Source organism: Anarhichas minor, unplaced genomic scaffold (genome assembly GCF_050575085.1).
Source record: "Anarhichas minor isolate MPS153535 unplaced genomic scaffold, ASM5057508v1 ptg000069l, whole genome shotgun sequence".
Lineage (NCBI taxonomy): Eukaryota > Metazoa > Chordata > Actinopteri > Perciformes > Anarhichadidae > Anarhichas > Anarhichas minor.
Window position 1 is genome coordinate 416,410 of NW_027466515.1, and position 18,783 is coordinate 435,192.

Consider the following 18,783-nt stretch of genomic DNA (forward strand, 5'->3'; position numbering starts at 1 on the left):
GGAGCCTAACGGCTGCATATCTAGTAATCGTCCACTTCGAAATCATACACATTCATCATTCATTTAAATTTAGCTTTAAAATGAAGATAATCTGCATTATATAGGTCTATTTAACCCACAACCCAGACAAGTTTCTTGCTTCATCAATCTAATAGATGAAGCAAGAAACCTGTCTGGGTTGTGGGTTTAATTCCCGCTGTACCTAAAAGCCAGAGAAGTAAACATCGTGTCATTAACCACATTAACTCCGTGGTGGTAGAAGAAGAGAATCCTAGGTTCATTTGTGGGATTTACTGAAGGATGGTGATGATGATGAAGATGAAGATGCAGGGAGGAAGAGGCTCTGGGTGGTTCTGGGTATTCTTATGCTAATCCATCGCCGGGTATGAGGAGCAGAGCAGCCAAGCAAACAATGGCGGTGGAGCCAGAAAGTCTGGCCTGCAGTCTCCCAGGCCCCGAAAGGCATGTCGGGCAACAGGGAGGCTGCTGCTGCTGCTGCTGCTGCTGCTGCAGCACCCAGAGGCCCGCCTGCAAGGAGGGGGCCCCGGAGGGGACGGGGAACGGGGCCGAGATGGAGAGAGAGAGAGAGCGAGAGAGAGAGGAGAGGAGAAATGAGAAGCAGCAGGAAGAGAAGAGGGGGAGGGAAACGGGAAAGGGAAAGCAACAAATGGAAATGGAGACTGGGGGAAGAAAGGGGTAAGATGAAGGAAAAGAGAAGGAAAGAAGAGGAAGGGAGGACGTAAGAGACATAAATGAAGAGGGGAAAGAGTCAACAAAAAGAGAGGAAAAGGGTAAATAAGATACTGGAATGTAAGGTAATAAACACAAAATATATCAGTAAAAGGGAAGAATAAAAAACTCATTCTTTGAGTCATAACTTTAGTTTGATTCTTTATTAATTCTGAAATAGTTTGTCAACGCAGCTGTTTTATTATCTCTGGAAACTGATGAAAATCTGCATAATAACATTGTTATTGTTAAAATACATTACAATGCTCCTTTTATTAAAACTATTTCATTTAGAAATGTGCCTTAAGTCCCTTTGACATGAACCTTTCACTATTTTCTAACATTTTATAGACGAATCAATTAATAAATAGATAAAAATTGTATTAATTGGTCTGATAAGACGCTGGGGATGAAACTAATGCATAAAAACAAACACGTCTCAGTCCGTCCCGTCACCCCGCTGAGCTCCATCCCAGCTGTCCCGTTAATAATCTCCACCTCAGCGATCCCGATCTCCCTCATTACTGCATTTATTTGTAGAGCTCAGGAGCTGTCGGTCTCCGCCGGTCCTCCAATCGGGCCTCTCGTGTCGTTTATTTAGTCTGCCGCCATTCTCCCGGAGCAGGAAGTGGAGACACATTAAGGCTTGATTATTGATGTCTGGCCCCTCGCGCCTCAGTCCGTCCAGGAGGGACAAGGAGGTGGGGGGGTACGAGAGATGGATTATTAATGCCTCTCTACCAAAGGTCTAGTGTCATTTTCCAGTATTTTAACAGCTCGATGAGGTAAAGTTAATAAATCACATGTGAACGCGAGGAGCTGGAACTGCTTCAGAGCTGCAGCGCTTTCCAAAACAAGCTGTCCAACATTTCGGTATCGTAAAACCTTTCACCCAACGAACGCACAGACCTTCCAAAAGTTAGTATTGTGTTGAAGCAAGTGTCAAAGTAACTAAGGCATTATGTTAAATGTCTTATTTTGTCCTCGAACCAAAATATATTGAATTTAAAATGATCTACAGCAGAGAAAAGTATCAAATACTCAAGTTTGAGAAACTGGAGTGAACAATTCAACTCTTTGCTTGTTAAATGGCTGATTAATCAATTATCAACAAATTCTGTCAATCAACTAATTGATTAATTGACTAATCATTTTACTGACCCTGGTAATAATAGAAGTACTCGCAGTATAACTCTGTGTATTCATACAGTCTGCTGCAGTAGCCACCGCTCATGGCAGTGTAATATCACTTTACATAATAGTTTTTATTGCCAGCTACCTCTCCAGCCAAATGAAAAGTTATTATACCCAGAAGCTTTTAAAGAGCTCTCTTTCTTCTACGACTCTTAACCCGCTGCTTGGGTTTCTGTCCCAGCAGATTTCCCAGCATCCCCAGGGCAGTGTGACCTCAAATTCCTTCCCCCGAGGGGGGGGGGGGGGGAACTGGCTACGGCTCAGTGGTTCCCTATACGGGTGTTTTATTCTGTACAGGTGGGACCGCTAACAATGACTCCTTTCATTCCCGTCCTCCAAGACTCTGATGTCACGTCCAGGTAGCCAGAGCAGCTACGCTACATTAACCTCCTGTTAGCTGAGGAGGAGGGAGACGGGACAGACCAGGGACAGGACAGAGCAGCTACGCTACATTAACCTCCTGTTAGCTGAGGAGGAGGGAGACAGGACAGACCAGGGACAGGACAGAGCAGCTACGCTACATTAACCTCCTGTTAGCTGAGGAGGAGGGAGACAGGACAGACCAGGGACAGGACAGAGCAGCTACGCTACATTAACCTCCTGTTAGCTGAGGAGGAGGGAGACGGGACAGACCAGGGACAGGACAGAGCAGCTACGCTACATTAACCTCCTGTTAGCTGAGGAGGAGGGAGACGGGACAGACCAGGGACAGGACAGAGCAGCTACGCTACATTAACCTCCTGTTAGCTGAGGAGGAGGGAGACGGGACAGACCAGGGACAGGACAGAGCAGCTACGCTACATTAACCTCCTGTTAGCTGAGGAGGAGGGAGACAGGACAGGACAGACCAGGGACAGACCAGGGACAGGACAGAGCAGCTACGCTACATTAACCTCCTGTTAGCTGAGGAGGAGGGAGACAGGACAGACCAGGGACAGGACAGAGCAGCTACGCTACATTAACCTCCTGTTAGCTGAGGAGGAGGGAGACGGGACAGACCAGGGACAGGACAGAGCAGCTACGCTACATTAACCTCCTGTTAGCTGAGGAGGAGGGAGACGGGACAGACCAGGGACAGGACAGAGCAGCTACGCTACATTAACCTCCTGTTAGCTGAGGAGGAGGGAGACGGGACAGACCAGGGACAGGACAGAGCAGCTACGCTACATTAACCTCCTGTTAGCTGAGGAGGAGGGAGACGGGACAGACCAGGGACAGGACAGAGCAGCTACGCTACATTAACCTCCTGTTAGCTGAGGAGGAGGGAGACAGGACAGGACAGACCAGGGACAGACCAGGGACAGGACAGAGCAGCTACGCTACATTAACCTCCTGTTAGCTGAGGAGGAGGGAGATGGGACGGACCAGGGACAGGACAGAGCAGCTACGCTACATTAACCTCCTGTTAGCTGAGGAGGAGGGAGATGGGACTGACCAGGGACAGACCAGGACAGACCAGGGACAGGACAGGACAGACCAGACCAGGACAGACCAGGGACAGGACAGGATAGAGCAGGTTTATAGCAAACATTGCATTCGTATGGAGCTCCTTCAGTTATTTGTACATCCACTAGGACCTTCATTTGTATCAAACCTTTATATATAAATACACACATAAATACAGTACTTTAGTAAATGTTACTTTCTACAAATACTATTCTTAGAAATATAATAAGGTAACCTCAACACTCATGATAGCTGATTATTTGAAAATCTGCATGTCAACATCTTAACGTTGTGCATTTAATAATCGATATCCGGAGAACATGAGTCGGCAGAAACGTGACACTGGCATCGGCATTTATTTAGTAAATCTCTGCATCGCTCTCTGTCAGCTTCTGCTGCTGAGGGAAGGAGTTTGTTGTTTGACCGAGAAACAGACGAAGGATTAGAGACAAGTTTGAACAGGAGGAGGAAGAAGAAGAGGAGGAGTGAAAGTTTCCTGACACCTTGAGGGTTTAGAGTTTGTAGACTCTTGCATTTCCTCTCTTAAATGTACATTTCAATTTGACTGATGTAATCATTTGTTGTATCTCAGCCTCCATATGTGTGTGTGTGTGTGTATATACTGTGTGCAGTGTATGCAACCACTTTACCTTGTGTTTTTAAAGGGAAGTGTGTGTGTTAGCTGATTTAGGAAAGGGTGGGTGAACAGAGGAGGGGGTTGCATGGAGTGGAGGCAGCTTCCTGTCTTCCTGAACCTGCCTTGTCTTGCCCTCCTCTCTGAATATCTGAATGTATGTCTTTGTGTGTGTGTGTGTTATCTCACCATCCTCTTCCTCCTGCTGGTACTGCTGCTCTTGTTGTTGTCTGCTCTCTAAATGGAGCAAAGAGACACACATAAACTAAAGGTTTTGTTGTGGCAGCGAGGTGCAAATTCTTCCACTTTCCTGTTATCGACACAGTGACGCCGACACACAGATAAAAACCCATTCGGTGTTGCATACAGTATCTCAATACACACACCTTCAGTTACTGCACACACACACACCAAAAATCCTCCTTTTCTCTCATGCACATTACTTATCTGTACTCGTGGGTTTGAAAATGTCATAATATCTGTTTGGAGTCGCTCCCCAACATGACTGAAAGATTATAAATGCCACAGGGAGATGGAACTGGAAAAGTCCAAATAAATATATCACTCTCCAGTGTTTTGCCTTCCAGGATCATAAAACCCTCTTTTATTATACAAAAACGTGGGTCCTGAGAGTTTGACGTCTTTGTTAAATACAGCTTTTACTGTTGAGCAATATCATGTTATCAGACTGCTTGCTGGTGAAAAGAGGTGGCTGGAGACACCATGTTGTGCCTTGATTCAGACTGTCCTCACAATGCAGAAATGTCCTCACTACGATGGTTTAAAGCTGAAAGTGGTCCTCACAAAGAGGGCAATACAAGCCCACACATACATCCACTCGTTTCCCTATCTTGCCTCTCATTCCACACACACACTTTTCCTGTCTCACATCCCACTACGCTGACCCCTCATTCACTTGCCATAATACACACATGCACACGCTTACTCATATACACCCGTCAGGGTGTGTGTGTGTGTGTGTGTATGTGTGTGTGTGTGTGTGTGTGTCTTTGTCTTTGTCTTTGTTCTCGGTCTCCTCAGCCAGAGATGTGTGAAAAGTGGGTCGCAGGTCGGGCCTCTTTGTCCCCCCGGGCAAATGAAAAGTGACGGACACCGGCCACGCATCACCACTAATCACTCTCTCTCTCTCTCTCTCTCTCTCTCTCTCTCTCTCTCTCTCTCTCTCTCTCTCTCTCTCTCTCTCTCTCTCTCTCACTCTCACTCTCTCTCTCACTCTCACTCTCACTCTCACTCTCACACACACACACACACACACACACACACACACACACACACACACCCCTCCATCCCTTTCGGCACCCACTAATTGCGACATGCCTTTATAAGCGCTGCGCAGGGCCAGCGCCTGTAATTTGCAGAACATCCCTGGACAAATGATTTGGTAGTTAGTTGGACCGTCGAAGGCCAGCGCCGGGCCGGCTGGGGTCACCGGGTCACGGCTCACTGAGGGGGGGGGAGGTGTAGAGGGAGAGAAAAGGAGCCCAACTAAACCAAACCACCTGTTAGAAGTTTAAAAACCAAGTCTTACTCTGTTCTCACAGACTTTATCAGCTGATGTTTAAATCAACCTAATTGTGTATCTTCTCCTTCTTCAGGGTTTTGGACCCAAAGAGCCAGTGAGACAGAAGAAGACCTGATATTGTGATATCACCCTCCCCGTTGTCTCCCCCCTTTTTGCATCACTCCTGCCTCTTTTCCTGCGGATCCTCATCTTCTCTGAGGCCTCTTCGGGCCCCCCCACCTCCCTTGACTCCTGCTGTGGATTATTAAAAACTTTTATCAAGACTCTTTGAGTATCAGCAAACCAGAAAGCTCCTGACCACAGAGCCCGGCCCGGTCTGGGCCCAGTTCCGGTCCGGTCTCAGTCCGGTCTCTGCTGCAGGATGGCAGGTCTACCGCTCTGTTTGGCTGTGATGGCCGCCGCTCTGCTGCTGACCCTCAGGGCTGACGGTAAGACATTCAACATCCACTTCACTGCTCGGCTTTTTCAATCATTTATATGGGGATTATATCAAACTGCATCTTTGAAATACCTTAAAAATCATCATCCGCAGACATGAGAGACATACTTCTCTAACGTTACGCTGCAAAACATACAAGCTCAACCATTTCATGAATTACAACATCCCCTCTGATCTATCCTTGTTTTTCAGTCATCGACTTTAAACGCACCGAGGGAGTTTCATGAGTAGAGTTACTCATTAACCCTTCGGTTTGTTTTCAGTGAGATAAGCAGTATATTAACATTAAAAGTCATTATGCCCCCCCTCCCTGTGCACACAGCTCTGTATCAGAGGACTTTTGTTAAAGCTGTGATTAAGTGTCAATTGGCTGATAATGGAGGGACTTTTAGAAACAATAGAGAATCCTCTAAAACTAAAACAGATCCTGACGGGAACATTTTCACTCCTTTACCTTTCTGAAGTAACTAGATGATCATGTGTTTGGGAAGCTTGTGCAACTAACTAGTTGATTTAGTGTTTTCTAAAATGGTGTTTGGTAAGAGGAAGTCTTTTTGAGTAAAATAGCAAGCTTAAAACTGCAGTATTTAATGCATTAAAAGAAAGGTGTTCGTGTAGCACCCAAGAGCTAAAAACAAATAGCTTTTTCCAACCCGCATTAGTTTTTCCTTATGTGAAACAAAGGGAAGATAACCGGTTTTAAAGCTCAGTTTTTGGGGCTAAAACAGGAATATAGATATGCTTTTTGTTCAGATTTCGTCAGCACTGAGTGGATGTGTCCATAGTCACAAAAACGGCCGCCCTGAACATGTGAAAGGTCACCTTCTGCCCTGCAAACACAGCGAGCCGGCTGATAAGAGCAGGGCGGTGCTCTGCACAGTGTTACGGACTGTGATTGTCAAATCTGTGGAGGAAAAGGAGAGACCGCTTCTGTCGTCTTATCAGACTATCGGACTATTTCTCCTCTTGTTTATTCACGTTTCCAGACTCAAAAGACTTCCCTCGAAAGTCCTTCGCACTGGCTTTAAATTTCCAGTGCTGGTCTGAATGTGGCAGTAGACGCCCCCCCCCCCTCTCTCTCTCTCTCTCTCTCTCTCTCTCTCTCGTCCTGCAGGAAGCTGTTGAGCTGATTGCTGCCGCTCTGGTTTCCTCTCTGCACATTAACTGCTTCCTGTATGGCGCTGTACGAGCTGTCAGCGGCGCTAAATGCTCCAAACAGCCATTGTTCTCCGGAAATATCCTTCAGTCCCTCTGGAGACGCTTTGAAACACTGTTTATTTCCTCTCACTGGATCTTTTCTGACACTGACATCGAGAGTTGCGGCTGATTTCACGCTTCAACTGTGTTTCTCGATAATAATAATTATAGAGGCCTTCAAAATAAGAGCATGACATAAGTAAGAATGCTTCAACTCCTGATGTCCAAGTTTCTGATGAATAAACTTAAATAATTAGCTGAAATACCCTGAAATGCCTTTGCATACGTGGCTGTACCTGTACAGCTACTCTCAGGTGATAGAGGTGACATGACTGGTGCAGGGTGTTGTATCAGGAATGGATCACGTTCTCTGATCATCAGCTGTGCGTCGTCCTCTCCGGTCGACCTGCAGAAGTGATGACGGCTCGTAACGAGAGCGAACCCGTCTCTCCTCTGCGTCCCGGTCCTCCTTCAGACGGTAGACAGAAAGAAGTCTGTGAGGATATTCAGGATGTTTATTTGCTATCGCCAGGTTCCTCCCGAAATACTTCCCACTCTAAAAGTTATTTTACAACAAGTCTCCACATGTCAAGTATGTCACAAACTATCAAATCGCTGACATTTTGGCAGGATGAGCTTCACACTGTAGATTTTGGACACACTCAAGCTTTGTTCGAGCTCAAGAAATGACTCTTTCAATGTCTGTTGGTGCTCATTTAAAAAAAAAAATAGCAGCAATTCTTATCTTCTACAACTCTGAAGCGATTCACAAAATTCTTTCTGTAATAAATAATGTTAATAACGTGTGTTTGCCGTTCAGATAAAAAAGGCAGTATCTGTGATTTAATAACTTAATAATGAGCTTTGCGATATGGAGATTGAAGCATTGTGTGAATGCTTTGTAATCCATCGCCTACAGAACAACTTAAACGGACCACTGACGGTGTTTCCTTCCTTACTCTCTTTACACTCAACTTCTGTTTTTACAAAAACAACAATGGACCTGTGATGTTGGTAATTAAGTTACTTTTATTTCATTCTCATTCAGAAAACATACTGCAACACGCTCAGATCAATGCATGAGGAAGATGTGTGCTGTTACACTGTTCTCAGCTTCTGACAGTGACCGTCATCAGGGCCATTCAGCTTAAGCACCAGTTATGATTCATGTTCATGTTTCAGTGGAGAAACGAGTCAGCGGTGTGCTGCAGTGGAACTAAACAGGAAACACAGAAACAGTTCCCTTATTTCTGTTCAGTGGATCGAGAATTGATTGTGAAGTGAATCCTGCAGTATATCGTTTTCACCCTCTCAGCCTCAGAGGCAGTTTGTCCCCGTTTCTCTTTCTCGTCTCGTACACTTGCTCTTCCTCCTCATCTCCTCCTCCTCGTCCAAGGTCAGAGGAGGCGGTGGGAGGAGACACCGATCATCCTCTCGGGGTTTCAGTGTGTTCGACAGCTGAGCTGTCCCCTCTTTCCTTTGTCCTCTTTCCTTTGTCCTCTCTTTCCTGTCCTCTCTTTCCTGTCTGTCCTCTCTTTCCTTTGTCCTCTCTTTCCTTTCCTCTCTGTCCTCTCTTTCCTTTGTCCTCTCTTTCCTTTCCTCTCTTTCCTTTCTGTCCTCTCTTTCCTCTTTTTTTTATTTGTCTCTGTTTGGACGGGCAGCAGTAAAATCATTTACACCTTTTAACCTTAATGTTTGAATTAAAAAATAGTTTTAAAAGGCGTCTGATACCAAAAAAAATAGTATAAATGTTGCTACAAAATGCCTTTTTATAGCCAAAGCTGTTAAATGTTTTATGAACACAAGCAGATTTACAAACACATTTCTTTAAGAAAACACTTGCAAGATTATAAATAATATTCAGTACTTCACCGTTTTGTGGCCTGAAACGAGAGTCCAGTGATGTCTTATCAGAGGCCGGATATCCCAAAAACAAATAAAATCATCACACTTAAAACTATTAAATATCCCCGTCTGATCGTATCATCCACAACCAAAACAGATAGTTTATATTGAGTGTCACGTGTCACAGCTGCCACTCATTCAGCCCAAACAACAATAACACTCCTGTCCTCAGCCCTGCTGTGAAGTCACAGTGTTTACAGATCATTTGTTTGTTTTACAACGCATGCCGTACCAGACGGGTGGAGCTTATCACCTCGGGGTAGTTCAGAGTGAGTCTGGTACATTTCCAACACAGAGGAGGAGATAACGCCGACTTTCAGATACCGTTCAACTCCTCTCCTTCAGCCACACTTTAAAAAACAAGCAACTGGGACGGGCCGGGTGGTAAAACAAGCGCTCTGTGGCCTGCTTTACCAGCAGCTCGGCCACATTCACTGGACTTTTACTTGTAACGGAGTACTTTTACTGTGTTCTATTTGTACTTTTACTGAAGTAAAGGATCTGAATACTTCCTCCACCACAGTTGTTTTACTAAAGGGAGGGAACAGTTCATAGACTGAAGTATTTATATTCCCAAAGTGCTGTTTCCTGTTATCTACATCTCAATTATTCTTTTACCATCTTTTATTTCCATTTGTTTACAGTGTGGGTGTCCATTGAGTTTGATCAAACCATCTTTATTTCTCTGCGTATTTGCAGTCAGTGAGTCATTGTTGACTCGCTCAGCGTCGTAAAGTTTCTCTGCAGGAGAGCAGAACAGATAACGTTGTGTCTGCAGACCGCACCGACCAAAACTGAGCAAATTCAGCAACTGGAACATAAAACGGCTAAAACAAACGCTCCCCAGTCTGCTCTCACCCACATTCCGAACTTCATACTTTCATCCGTAAACCTGCTTAATTTCCAAGGTGATGTCTTTGACTGTTGTGAAGTCTAAAACCTAAAGATATTAATTATCGGAGAAAAGCAGCAAATCTTTCAACTGAATTAAATCTCTTGATTAACAAGAGAGGTGCCGATTCTTTCTCCTTCGATTGATTCATTCTTTCAGCTGTTTTGGTTTCTATTTTTTATTTTTTATTTTTTTTTCTTTTTTTTTTTTTTTTTTATAAACTTTAGCAGACAGTGAGTCATTGTTGACTAACTCACAGTCGTAAAGTGTCTCTGCGTGAGAGCTGAGCCGTTCACTTTGTGTCTGCGGACCTCACCGACGGCTTCGACCCGAAACTGAGCGTCCGTGTTCACAGCTTCCTCTAGTTCGGTGTTTTAAAATGAGAGAGGACGGCAGCGTTCAGATCAAGAGTGTTTCATCAGTCTGCTGCTGCTGCTGCTGGATGTAAATAAACAGTCGGCCTGAAACGACGCTGTGACTTTAAGAGTCTGATTACCCAGCGTGCTCTCTGCCAGACCTCAGTCTCCACTCTGGCTGCCGGTACAATTAAGCACACATGTGTATGGAGCAGCCATTTCCAGCCTCAGCACACCCACCATTGCCTTTACGTCTCCTTCTCCTCGCTTCAGGCACGCGTAACTTTATTTTATTTTAGCCAATCAGAGCTGCCCTCAGCCCTAATGTGCCGACTCGGCTTAATAAGAGGAAGCTCATCAAAATCAGGCGTTTTTTCTTCTTCTTATTATTATTATTATTAGTCTGCTTTCTCACAATTACGTCTGCGTTCCAGTCTGCAGAGTCACAGTAGATGTCTTCTGTGGTGGCAGTAGAGAAAAGAGAGAGAGAGAGACGTGCAGACAGACAGGCAGCTCAAAGTGTAGCTGTGCAGGTAGTTCATGTCCAGACATGACAGCATCCACGTCTGCACACCTCACTCTGTTTTTACTTTGAGCTTAAAGAAAGAGAGGAGAGATGTGAGGTTGATGCAAAAGAAATACAAAGTAACGGAGAGAAGAGAGATTAAAGGAGGACTGGAGATAATCAAAAGACCGTTAAAGTGGATTAAGTCTGTCTGACCTCTTTACATCTCTGGAATATTATCTCCTTAACCAAGCGTTTGTAGCCAATGGCCCCTTTTTAAATGTGCTTATTGTGTGATTTTTAAACAGAAACTTGATTATCGATATCTGCATCTTTAACAATATCCTGGCATTTTACAGACGAAGCAATTAATCTGAAAATATCGGCAGATGTTGAACATAATCGTTGTCCCACATGGAGGGTAATTGGTCTGTTAGTTGGGATCATAATCATTTTCATAGTAAAGTGTTCATCCAATGATTTAATATGCGTATAATAAAAGGAGAATAAAATTGCCTAAAATGTAAAGATTATAATGGGATTCAGTCACAGTTGTATAAATAGCCTGTGGTCCTTTTATGGTCTTCCTCCTCCTCCTCCTCCTCCTGTTCTGCTGATAGAGGAGGAATGTTTCACCTCCTGCAGGAGTCACTCTGATAGGTCTGACCTCTCAGCTCTCCCCTCATGAGTCCTGTATTTAACACTGAGTTTAAATTGAGACCATTAAATGAGATTAGATTGTATTGACTGAAGAATTATTCTCTTTCTTCATTTAAAACATTCAATTAAACTCTAAACCTGGTTCTGGTTCTGACTTCTTGTCCGCGTTTCTCCTTCCAGCTGCAGGTCAGAACCCGGACCACGTCCTGCAGGGGACGGGGGTGAAACCTGAGGCCCGGCGGCCCGGCGAGGACTCGACGATTGCTCCCGAGGACGCCGCCCGTTTCCTCAGCTGCTCGTGCTCCGGACACTGTCCCGAGGACGCCATCAACAGCACCTGCCAGTGAGTAGAGGATAAATCTGACCAAGGGCCCTGAAAACATTCAGTCCAGCTTTGAAGGATGGTAGACTGACATCCAATCAGCCACAGAAGGTTAAAGTCATTGTTATTGATCCGTATGACTGATCTGTGATCTGATCCTCAGGACCAACGGTCAGTGTTTCGCCATCATCGAGGAGGACGAGCACGGGGATGCCGTCCTCACCTCCGGCTGCATGAAGTATGAAGGATCACACTTCCAGTGCAAGGTACACACACACACACACACACACACACACACACACACACACTTGTGTCACTATAAGAGTGAGAGTGTTCCTGTCAGCTGTGAGACAGAAAACAATGTTTAATTGATTGATCGTGTGATCGTTGTGATCGACAGGACTCTCCCAACGCTCAGACCAGGAGGACGATCGAGTGCTGCAACACCGACTTCTGCAACAGAGACCTGCAGCCCACCCTCCCCCCTCAGCCTCCCCCCGGTAACATCCACACTCCCCCACAGCGGAGAGGTTCAGGTGTTCATCAGGTGATCGTAGAGTTAACCTCCAGTGTTTTTTGTTTTACAGACGGCAGCCCTCACTGGCTGGCCTTCCTCATCTCGATGGCGGTCTGCTGCTGCACTCTGATCTGTGTCACCGTGGTCTGTTACTACAGGTAGGACGTCATCCTCAGCACCTCGTATACCTAAAGATATCATCATTTTAAGACTTGTAGGCCATGTAACCTTTTAATGAAGGTGGTCTCTCAGGTAGAAGTGACTGTCGGTTGAAATAAACTGCCTGTTATTCTGTATTTAGTGATATAACTCTGTGTGTCAGGTACAAGTGGCAGAGTGAGCGTCAGCGGTATCACAAGGATCTGGAGCAGGAGGTCTTCATCCCGGTTGGAGAGTCCCTCAAAGACCTCATCCACCAATCACAGAGCTCCGGCAGCGGCTCTGGGCTCCCCCTGCTGGTAGGAACACAGCACTGCACCTGGAGGACAATCACATTCATTACATAAACATGCACATTCAAAATTAAAGGAATAGTATTTACATGTTTATCCAAGTTTCCCCAGAATTTAGACTCTAAAGTTAAACGTGTACAATGCAACCAACAATTTAACTTTTTGTAATGCCATTTAACAAAGACTGTCTGTCTCTCTCTCTCTCTCTCTCTCTCTCTCTCTCTCTCTCTCTCTCTCTCTCTCTCTCTCTCTCTCTCTGTCTCTCCACTCTTCTTCTTCCTCTCTCGGCCTCTCAGGTGCAACGGACCATCGCCAAGCAGATCCAGATGGTGCGTCAGATCGGTAAGGGGCGGTACGGAGAGGTGTGGCTCGGCCGCTGGAGGGGAGAGAAGGTGGCCGTCAAAGTCTTCTTCACCCGAGAGGAAGCCAGCTGGTTCAGAGAGACGGAGATTTACCAGACGGTCCTGATGAGACACGAAAACATCCTCGGTACCGAATCACATCCTTCACTTATACTTCACTTTTACAACAGGTTCTTTAAAGGCAGTTCCACAGTTTTGGGACTTCTTTATCATAATTATTGGTACGTTTTAATGTTGGAGTGTAGAGGGAGAAACAGTCGAGTTGTCTCATTATTTTTAACACTTCTTTATATATTTTAAGCTGAAGGTGTCAGGAGGAAAGTAAACATGGATGCAGTTTATTTCAGTTTTCTTTCCATATTTCATTATCGGTGGAGGTCTGACCTGTCAATCATCTCTCTCTCTCTCTCCGTCCTGCAGGCTTCATCGCGGCCGACATCAAAGGCACCGGCGCCTTCACGCAGCTCTTCCTCATCACCGACTATCACGAGAACGGTTCTCTGTACGACTACCTGAAGCTGACCACGCTGGACACGCAGACCCTGCTGCGGCTGGCGTACTCCGCCGCCTGCGGCCTCTGTCACCTGCACACCGAGATCTACGGCACGCAGGGAAAGCCGGCCATCGCCCACCGAGACCTGAAGAGCAAGAACATCCTGATCAAGAAGAACGGCGCCTGCTGCATCGCCGACCTCGGCCTCGCCGTCAAGTTCAACAGGTAGACGGACGCGTTTCTGAGTCCACTGTACGGACTTCTGTGATCTCAGCATGTGACTGACGGCGCTCTCTCTTTGTCCTTTGCTCAGCGACACTAACGAGGTGGACGTCCCCCTGAGCACCCGGGTCGGGACGAGGCGCTACATGGCCCCCGAGGTCCTGGACGAGAGCCTCAACAAGAACCACTTCCAGGCTTACATCATGGCCGACATGTACAGCTACGGCCTCGTCATCTGGGAGATGGCCAGACGCTGCGTCACCGGAGGTACACACACACACACACACACACACACACACACACACACACACACTCACACACTCACACACTCACTCACTCACTCACTCACACACTCACTCACTCACTCACTCACTCACTCACTCTCTTGTGTTGTACTGGATTGCATTAGAATGTACAGGTTTTCCTAATGAAGTGGTATGTCTGTATTTAATTTTAACGAGGAAAATAAACGCATTAATAGGATTTCAAACTATTTTGAGGCTGATCTTAATTAAAAATAGTCGATCAACAGAAATTTAACTGGTAACTTTAAATAGTTTCAGTCATTTTCAAGCAAAAAAGCCAAAAGTTTTCTGGTTTCAGCTTCTCAGATGTTCTGTCAGTCGTCAATCATCATTGGCTTCATCCTTAATTTAATGTCACAACCCATTTCTGTCATTTTCTGCGAGTGCAGATGTTCTTTGGTTTGATGCTCGGCTGTGATTGGTCAGTGAAAACATTCAAAGCTTTAATCTTGTTGAGTTAACGTCAGCTGCTTCCTGTCTAATGAAATCAGCACAGAGCAGAACTACAGTTAGTTTCTTTATTAAATGAAGAGGCTCCACCTGCTGGTGAAAACACGTTACTGCACACCGTTCAGAGGATCTTCCATCTTTACCAAAATATTATTAAAACATTAGTGGGAAAAACATTTTTATAGATTTTAAAATTGAAATTTTATAGACCAAACATTTAAATGATTAATCAACAAAGTATTTGGCATGTTAATAGACAATATTTTTGTTCTAATGTACTTTCTAAACTTTACCTTTTTACATTTTTCTGAACAGACGTGATCCAGATGTGTGTAATAAAATGTATTTTTTGTCTCAGGTATTGCGGAGGACTACCAGCTGCCGTACTACGAGATGGTTCCTTCTGACCCGTCGTATGAAGACATGCTGGAGGTGGTTTGTGTGAAAGGACTCCGGCCGACGGTGTCCAACCGCTGGAACAGTGATGAGGTGAGACTTCAACAGTCAAAAACCCAAAAATGTTACATTTATTGTGACATAAAACAGAAAGATAATTTAAAAAAATCATGTTAAAACTTTCAACAGCTTAAGGAGATGTATTTAAATTGTTTGTTTTGTGCAACAAACACTCCAAAACTCAACTTTGCTGTCATATATGATGATGAAAAGCATCAAATTTGGACATTTTTGTCTGTAAAATGTCAGGGAAAAATGGTATAACTTCCAACAGCCCAGAGATTAATTTTACTGAGATATGAAACTGAGAAAAACAGAAAATTCTCACTTTCGAGAGAGTGGATCCAGAGAATTTTGTCATTTGTTTTTCTAGAAAATTACTGAAATTGAAACTGCTGAAACATAAGATTGTCCTTTATTATTATTATTATTATTATTATTATTATTATTATGTAGTATTATTACAGCAGCAAAGGGGAGATTGAAACAACAAAAGGCCTCAGTAAAAAAAACAAAAGTATAATAAATAAGTAATCAAATAGAAAATGAATAATTAAAACGGTAAAACTAAAAAAATATGTTTTCCTAACTCTGTGTGTGTGTGTTTCCTTCCTTCCTTCCTTCCTTCCTTCCTCCTTCCGTAGTGCCTTCGGGCCATGCTGAAGCTGATGTCAGAGTGCTGGGCTCCTAACCCCGCCTCCCGCCTCACCATCCTCCGAGTGAAGAAGACGCTCTCCAAGATGGTGGAGTCCCAGGACATCAAGATCTGACCGCCCTCCTCCTCTTCTTCCTCCTCTTCGTCCCACCTGAACCCTGAACACACTCGACCTGCTCAGGCTCAGTGCAGCTCCTCTTCATCAGGAGGAGGAAGAGGAGGAGAAGTTGGGAGATAATAATAATGGACCCATTTCAGGGCTGAACTGTGCGTCTGCTCCTCCTCCTTCCTCCATCTTCAGTCTGTCTGGAAACAAACATGGAGTCCTTCCTCCTCCTCTTCCTCCGCTCTCTGCCGGGTTTGACGCTTTCTGTGAAAGCCAAACGCGGCGATAAAGATAATTTTGATGGAGGGAAGAGAAGGAGAGCTCTCGATGCTCGTTGTGAATGAACACAGATTTATTTTTGTTTTTTTAAAGGACCCTCGTCACCTTCCTCAACTTCTGCCTGTTTCAAAACGCAAAAAAAGCAGATTTTTTTGTTGTTACTTTCAGGACTGAGTTCTCCTGCCATATTGAAATATATCTCCACTCTAAAAAGTAGAGTTAATTATAAAAAAAAAAGGTACTATTATAACGTGAATTTTAACGTGTAAATAAATGTTATCATATCGTGCCTCCTCACGAGAGGATTTAAAACACAACAGAACACTGTGCTGCAGTGGTGTTGACGTCCAGCTGACTCCAGGAGACGATGAGTCACCACAGAGACGTCTACCGTCCTGTCTGTCTGTTTGTCCGTCCGTCTGTCTGTCTGTCAGCTGTCTGTCTGAAGGTTTGATCAGTTATGAAGAGGTTGAGCTGCTCCGGTGTCACAAAGAAACCTGATTGGTTGAGTTAAACCTCAGTGGGTGGAGCCTAAAGGACCAGAGGGCCCTTAAATGGACAAACGTGTGTAATTCATGGCACAATTCAAACATGATCACAGATTTCTGTCTCTAACCGTTTACTACCATACATATTTTTTCTGAAATAATGTCCCATGGTGGTCCACCGGAACAAGAACTGCAGAAATATGCAAAAATATCAAAGTAAATACGTCCTTTTTGCTCCGCTTTAGCTCGTTCTGACTCCCTAAAAACCTCTGGATCAACGCCCACATCTCTTAATTTGCTGTTTTTAACATTTCAGGCTACTAAGTAAAAAGAAAGATGAAGTCTAAAACTGAAGTCTCAGACGTTAAAATTTCAAAACATTTTTAAATATGGTTTAAAAAAAGGACGTGACTCCATTTATAAATAAAACAAAACCAGTTGCTCTTAAAATTGTTGCTGTAATAACTTTGGCTCCTCCCACTCAGGTTTCACTCTTCAATCAGATTTATTTCAATAATTATTCATTCTGCTGCATTAAAAGCATTACTTAAGTTGCAGTTTGGGACTTTCTCATTAATAATATTTTGGAAACAAGTCCAGAATGTTTAGCCTAGCTTAGCACAAAGACTGGAAGCGGGGGGAAACTGTTAGCTTAGCATGATAAAGTGCTCTAAATATTTTTGGATTGATGCGTTTAATCCGGGTTTTTGGAACAGGTTTAGAAACAAATATATAAAATTAAACATTTTAGTAGCAGTTAGCATTTGAGCTAGGCTAGTAGCTTCCCCTATGCTTACAGTATTTGTGCTAAGCTAGGCTAAACGCACCCTAGGCCTATCTCTACTGGACACATTCACCTGTTCCTTTATTCTCCTCAGCGGTCGGATGATGTGCACGTGATGGCTCGGTGTGCACGTGTGTGTGTGAATGAAGCTAACCGATCATAGTTCATACATTTAAGAGCAGCGACTTTAGTGTTTTTCTCTGTAATAAATATGCAGGACAACGTATAGGAATAATCTCTAATATGTAAATCTGTAATGTTTTGCTGTTGTTGTTTTGTACAGCATCTGGTTTGGTGCCTTATGAGTTTACCAAGGAAATGATAAACTCTGTATACAGTCTGTCCAATGTAACGATTTTTAAGTAAATAACCTTATTTTAGTACACGAACTCCTCTTTCACCTGTGGTTTGTTTTTTGACTCATGGAAGCTTGTTTCTGACAGGAAAAGAGATTAAAATATGCTATGACATACAGACCATCTTTATTTATTTTCAAAGCAATTTGTAATGAAACTGAAAATAACCAGATGGTCAAACTTTGATTAACAATTTCCCAAAATATACATTTTAAGTATTTTTGGCAAAATAAAACCTAGCTTTGTTTTGATTTTTTATAAGATGCCAGGAAAAGACAAATTTACTGGGAAGTCAAAGTTAAGACTTTAAAATGTCAATTTGTGAAGACTGAGAAAATCTAAACTGATAAATCACATTTTTTTACCTGTTTACTTTAAAGATGATTTAGATTCCTCATTTCTTAATGTTTCCTTCTTATCTGGAGCGGAATGTTGAAAAGACGAGAAATGAACGTCAGGAGTTATTTATGTCACACCTGAAACAAAGTTAAAACCATATTGACGTTACGTATGTTACCGATATGAAAACCTTGTCTTAAATGTCTTAAATTATATATTATATTTTGACCCACCTTATAATTTAATATTTTTACATGGAAGTAAATATTTGCATTTCAATTGCCAATTCCCATTTAACGCTTTTTGGTCAGATGTGAGGAATGTGGAACATTTTTTTACTTTGGTTCTGCAGGTTTTTTTCCAGACCTTTGAACACTGAACAGCTCCACCTGCTGGACAAAAGCTGCTGCTACAACTTACACAAATGTAAGAACCAGGTGGGAAAGTCTGAAAGGACAGTTTACATGATTTTAAACTCAAAAGGATACAAATCATTTACCTATAATCAGCAATGACTGAGGAATGTCAATTTAATTTCCTTGTGCCCAAGATTGTCTTTAAATGCTGTAATTATCCTCATCAGGACTCAACTATCATGTTTTAACTCCAGACGTGCACTAACTATAACTGAGGTGAGCAGGTCGTCCACTGAACTTGGTTTAAATTCGGTCTCCTGATGCAGCATCAGTGTAAATGA

At 43.7% G+C, this 18,783-nt stretch overlaps 1 protein-coding gene across 1 annotated transcript; it reads left to right on the plus strand.

Annotated features, from left to right (window-relative positions):
- The first annotated feature begins 5,907 nt into the window (after nt 1-5,907).
- Nucleotides 5,908-17,774, plus strand: LOC142934565 (bone morphogenetic protein receptor type-1A-like). Its single transcript, XM_076078970.1, has 11 exons — nt 5,908-5,974; nt 11,681-11,843; nt 11,986-12,088; nt 12,223-12,322; nt 12,410-12,497; nt 12,662-12,797; nt 13,088-13,280; nt 13,574-13,871; nt 13,960-14,135; nt 14,982-15,112; nt 15,724-17,774. Exons 1-11 carry the CDS (start codon nt 5,908-5,910, stop codon nt 15,847-15,849), a joined length of 1,581 nt encoding a protein of 526 aa, XP_075935085.1. The 3' UTR covers nt 15,850-17,774.
- Nucleotides 17,775-18,783: the final 1,009 nt, after the last annotated feature.

What these genes read in the sequence shown, in the direction of transcription:
- LOC142934565 (XM_076078970.1), top strand. Translation starts at nt 5,908, where the DNA reads ATGGCAGGTCTACCGCTCTGTTTGGCTGTGATGGCCGCCGCTCTGCTG. An exon ending in CCCCCCTCAGCCTCCCCCCG is followed by an intron (nt 12,323 to 12,409) that starts GTAACATCCACA and finishes TTTGTTTTACAG; the next exon opens with ACGGCAGCCCTCACTGGCTG. An exon ending in GCTCTGGGCTCCCCCTGCTG is followed by an intron (nt 12,798 to 13,087) that starts GTAGGAACACAG and finishes TCGGCCTCTCAG; the next exon opens with GTGCAACGGACCATCGCCAA.